This window comes from Carya illinoinensis, chromosome 14 (assembly GCF_018687715.1).
Source record: "Carya illinoinensis cultivar Pawnee chromosome 14, C.illinoinensisPawnee_v1, whole genome shotgun sequence".
Classification (NCBI taxonomy): domain Eukaryota; kingdom Viridiplantae; phylum Streptophyta; class Magnoliopsida; order Fagales; family Juglandaceae; genus Carya; species Carya illinoinensis.
The window spans coordinates 23,136,314-23,142,108 of NC_056765.1; the positions used below are offsets into that span (position 1 = coordinate 23,136,314).

At 33.4% G+C, this 5,795-nt stretch overlaps 1 protein-coding gene across 1 annotated transcript; it reads right to left on the reverse strand.

Moving 5' to 3' along the window:
• Positions 1-2,656: 2,656 nt before the first annotated feature.
• LOC122293699 lies at positions 2,657-3,298 on the reverse strand. Its single transcript, XM_043102204.1, has one exon. It carries the CDS (start codon positions 3,296-3,298, stop codon positions 2,657-2,659), a length of 642 nt encoding a protein of 213 aa, XP_042958138.1.
• Positions 3,299-5,795: the final 2,497 nt, after the last annotated feature.

Below are 5,795 nucleotides of genomic sequence, written 5' to 3' on the forward strand. Positions count from 1 at the left end.
TGCCAAGTGGGTTATCGTGGTTATCTAACTTTCTGGTTGGATTAGGAGAGAGAGAGAGAGAGAGAGAGAGAGAGAGAGAGAGAGACCTGGTGGGATTTTCGACGCCTTTCTTCGTTCGTTTCAGCACTAACAAGGTGGCTGAGACACTACAAATCACCATTGCTAGGCTTCGGTTGGATTTATAGGTGCTTCTGCTTTCATTCTTGTTGTCCTATGGTTTATTCCTTTGACTTGTGTCTTGTAGTTTGGGTGTTGGTGTATATGAGAACCTTTGAGTGTGTGTTGTTCTGTTGGTGAATCTATGATAAAGCAAGGGAGTGCCCATCTAATTGAATGAACTTGCTATTGAGATGGCTCAAGAATCTGCAAGAACAAAAATCACAGTGGAAGGACATGTGGGTGAAAAGATGGGCAGATCTGAAAATATCAAAGGCAAGGTCCTTCTTGGAAATGAATTGATTGCCATTTGTTCTCTGGATCTTGATTAAGCAAAGGTTAAACAGTTCAACTGCTCAAGGGTGCCATTGAGTATAATTACAAGCTTAAACTCCTTGTGGATGATCCCTTAGAGCAATAGCATTGGTTTTTGTGTACGCATCTTTAAAATTATATTTTTTAAAGATTAATTTTACATATCTAGAAAAACTCTCACATTGAATTATGCATCTTTGAACCAAATAATAATAAAATATTTTTATTTTTTATTTTTTCTTAAAATTATTATTTTTTATATATTTTACAATTAGTACCATGTGTTCAAAAATATCAATTTCATATATCTAAAATTACTAATTTCATATATCAAAATGATCAATTTTATCAATAAATATTAATATGTACTAAAAAACACTTTGTATCATCAACTTAATACAAATTTCATATATCAAAATCATCGTAATACAAATTCCACAAAGTTCATTTTAATGGGTGGGAGAGAGAAAAAACATTAAAAATAATATTTGGAGAGTGAAAAGTAATTCTTCAAACTAAAGATAAATCACTATTCATAGCTATGTAAAAATTTAGAGATGTATAAATTAATATAGATGAATTTAAAGATATATTATTTAAATTTAAAGATGAAAATAAAGATGAATAAGTTAATACTAATGCTCTTATGAAGCTTTTGTTGGTGCATTGCATCATGATAAGAATATTGAGAAGCTGTTTGAAGAAAGGTGTGAGAGAAGGTTGACACCTAATCAAGTCACGTTCTCAATGTTACTTGGATTATGGAAGATAATCATGACTAGAGCAGCTAATCTTGTGGTTGATAGACTTGGGAGGAGTCAAATCATGTAGCGTGTGTATTTTACTTTTTCAGTTGTGGCTATTGTTCCGCATGGGATTGTGCAACTTAGCTCTTTGAATAAAGTCACGGAAGATGTGAAGCTTGTGAATCATATTATAGATGCTTTATTGGGTCTTCAAGGTTCCTCTGTAATGCATGTGGCTAGTCGACTAGTCCAATACTTAGTATGAAGAATTCACTACATCTACATAATATGCCCACAAATAGTTTAGCTTTAGAGGTGATTCTTGACTATTTACACAATTTTGATAAAGTCATGGACAATGAAAGGACAGATTGATTTGCGGCTGCCCAAGTTTCCATATTTTGGAAAAGGTGGAGGAGGTTCTTATACATTTCCACTGCATGCTTTTTATCTTAAAAAGACGATTGAAGTGGTCAATGACTCATGGGCGGACTCTGTGGTTTATCTAGCCTTGATTACAATTTTTGCCATTATTCTAATTTTTACCACTGCAGTCTGCATATTGGTTAGTTTTAGTATTGTTGCAATATATGGTATAGCAGAGGCTGCCCATGCTGGGCTTCGTTGCCACTGGGCGAGGACTCAACATTTAGAGCTCGTTGATGGAGTTCTCCACAATACACTTTGGGGCATGTGTGCTGATGAGATCAAGGAATCTCACCCACACCTTGTGGACAAGGTACCCTGAGGGGGGAGGATTTGTAATAGTTGTCGTGGCTTTGGGCACATTGTCTACGGCTTGGGCTTCCACGCAGGGCTGCTAGACTGGAATATAACCTAGTATATTTTTAGTTTCTATAATGGGTTTGGGCCCCAGTAGCTTTAAGATGTAATGGATCTCTTTAATTTGCTTATATTGCTTTATGTTAGTTTAAATCATGGCCCATGAGGCCTAGTAGATGAGAGGCATTCCGTAGGTAATTCTTACATAAAAGTTAATAGTGATGTATTGTGCTTTTCATCCAGAAAGTAATAGAAGTTTCTGAATTTCTTGGAGATTTTCTCACACTCAAAATAAGATATTTCATATTATTTACTATAATCCATCATGTGTGTTACACCATAGTGGTATCTCTACAAATACCTATTTTATTAATATTAGTATTTGTTTTTTGTTTTTTTTTTTTTGGTAACATACAGTTTTACTATTGTATGATACAATAATAAAGCATACAATACAGAGGCAGATTTCTTTTATTTTCCATCCTCGTTTCTAATATATCCATGTAAAAGAAAAATTATACATCTAACAAATTTAAGAATAGCCAGCCTCGATCTGCTGCATGCAAAGAAGTCTGGTCTCGAGAGTTCCCCATCTCCTTCAAAGCTTTCAAGGGCACGGACGTGTCGTTTTTAAAGATGTTCCTAAAAGAGTGAACTTAAGAGACTCCGCACTCCTCTATAGCATCGATATCTCCTGGTGCGTCCGAAAAGGAAAGCTGCTTCTGCATCCACATCTGTCTATGAAACCTCTTTATGAAGATGTCTGCAGCGTGATCTATATCGTGTTCCAGTTCCAGGCTGAGTTCTTTCCCAGACTCTTCCTTTGAATTCTTCACGAAGTCTATTATGGAAACCACCGGATCTTGATCATCAAAATCCAGATACTTTTCTTCATCATTTTCATCTGCTTCGTCCAAGTAGCCGTAATATTTCTCCTCAAGCAACTCTGTATGAGTTGGGTCGGGGAGAGACTCGATGGCCATGGCGTTAATGGTATCTTTGTAGGGAACAATGGGGTGGGCTTGGTCTGGAACATAGACGTCGTCTTCATCGTGGGAATGTTTGTCGTGATGACCAAGCAAAGCACGGAGCTTCAGAGAGATGGAGCTCTTTCTTTGCTGAATACTGTGGGAGAGAGAATTGACCATGAGGAACTTCTTCTTGTGAAGCAACGAGAATATAATCAGGCGAGAATTGATGACCTTTGTTTTTCTCTTGAGATCCAGGCCTTTAGCCTTGGCCATTGAGCTCAACGTAGCTATTATCTGCTTGAATATCCTGGATGCTTTGGTCTTCATCTTTGGCTAATTATCGAAAAGTTAAATATAATTCCGAGACAAACGAAGAAAGAAATAAGTGAAAGATGTGAATTTGGCATGAAGGACTGCAAGGTGGGTGCAGATGCTTATATAGAGCTAGGGAGGGATGAGTCTTTGCTGTATTATCTGTCATTTTCCTGTAAAGTAAACACCGCGCGCTCGTCTTTTCAGTATATTAAGGAAAAGTAAGGGGGAAGGAAAAAAGAAAAAGGACCTGTGGAAGCAAATCTGCAAAAAAGCAGATGAAGTGAGAGACAGGTGGACCTACTCCATTGGTTTAATCAGGGTGAGAGAGTTTTTGAATCTACAACAATGGCGGGTGGTGCGGTATAAAGAGAATGGGGAGATTCGCTCCGCATTATTTTTCCTTTCGGGGGGTCTTCTTTTTAGGTGCATTTCCATCGGGGGTCACAAATCCCAGAAAAGGTAGGCCCTCCAGGCTTTCCTTAGACATGACGATAGCTCTGGGTGTTACTGATCGTTTGAGGCCAATTAACTCTGGATTCATGGAATACTTACTCACTAAACAAAAGTAAAATAAGAAAAAAACAAATATATCTCTTTGAATTTGTATTAATTAGAACTTTTAACAATGAGAAAGAGAGATATATAAAAGAGAAATAAGAAAGGTTATAAGAGAGTTTTACACCTCGTATTTCCATCTAATTAATAAATGATTTGACATTTTTATCCTTCAATTAAAATAGAATGATAAAAATGATAAATTATATATTGATTAATGAAATGTATAGTATAAAATTTTCATGTAAAATTTCTCATATAAAATATGTCATCTTCAATATATGTGTTTATCTATTTTTCAATCTAAGCTATAAGATCTGGATAGAAGATTTAGGAAAACGACAAGAAGAAAAAGAAAACTTTGCATCTTATAAACAGTTTAAGATCTTAGTATATAGACAGACGCATAAGTGAATTGCATTAAGAAAGACTCTAATCATGATTTTTTTTTAATCATATTCTATCAATATCTCTGGATGTGTCATTAATGATTGACAATATATATATATATATATATATATATATAATAAGAGAAATGATTTAAACAGATATTTATAGAAAAGTAGACCACATATTGAAAAATTATAAAAAAAATTAATCTTTGTCAATGACTCGCTTTTTGTAAAATAGTTTGCATAGAATTTATGTATTTAAAACTTTTAATTAGTATTATTTAAAATAAAACGTATAATTTTCAATTATTTAACATAAAATTAATATGAGATTCATGTGTAAGGATAAGAGTAAAATAAATAATGAGCATTACTTTTTAATATTAATAAACATCAATTATTGTTTAAAAACTTTGGTTGATTTTAACATGTCTACTTTCCACTTAGGTGGCCATAGCCGCCGTAGGGAACTTTCGCTAACTCTTCCTTGTATATTTTAGGACGGTGTTATAAGTATCGTTGGTGGATTCTCTCATCGTTAGGTGAAATTTTTTTTTTTTGTTTTTTTAATAATTTTAAATATTTTAAAAAAATATAAAAATGTTATAATAATATTAAAAAAATTTCTTAATTATTAAGAAAAAAATTTTAAAAAAAATCAGCGATGACCTTAGTGTTTTACTATATTTTAAGTGTATTTATTTTGCCTCCATATGCATTTTTTTAATATTAAAAAAAAAGGTTTACAACATCATTAAAAAAACATTTCTTTAATCATGAAATAAAAAATAATAATAAACCAAAAAAAAATCCCGAAAGGAGCCCGAACGGATAGCATTTTCCTTTCACTAAAGTTTGAAATTTGGATAATTTTAAAAATGTTAAGAGATATTTTTCTCTTTGTACGACGAGATGCTTATTCTCGGACCAAAAAGAACCAACCAAATACTTTTGAGTTGAGAAATACTGCTTGCCGCTCGGGTAATATTGTTAAGTGTACCGCTCGAAAAATAGATTTTTTTTTTTAATTTATTCATTAAATAAGTGATTTAAGTGTATTTATATCTATTTTTTACTTAATGATTAAAAAATTATAAAAAAAAAACAAACACAGAGCAGCATGCCCGGCGGTAAAGGTGCGGCGGCAGAGTAGCCCCACCCTTTAGAGTTTGCTTCGTTGCATCCGTCTCCGTAGGCACCGTGCATGGTTGTCCGTACAATAGTTTTGTAATATATTATTATATCAGTGTACAGAATGGGAATTTCATCTTGCTTAATGGAGTTGCATACTCGTGTTCAACGTTCGATGTCCCTATCAGACCATCTAGAACGGCTAAAGCAAGCTCTTTCTTTGGGTGCAGGTACTGCCGTCCCCACCAGTGCAATCAATCTTTATTTTTAATATATTTTTAACAGTTTATATATATTTTAAGAAAATAATACTACGTAAAAAATTTTAAAATATATAAATTTCTTACAAGTTTTTTTTTATAGAATAATCGGATCCCCATATTAAAGAATAGTTCATTTTATAATTTTTTTAAGTGTTATTAACTGTTTTA

Bases quoted from the DNA above. Each gene is read 5' to 3' on its own strand.
- LOC122293699 (XM_043102204.1), bottom strand. From the start codon at position 3,298: ATGAAGACCAAAGCATCCAGGATATTCAAGCAGATAATAGCTACGTTG.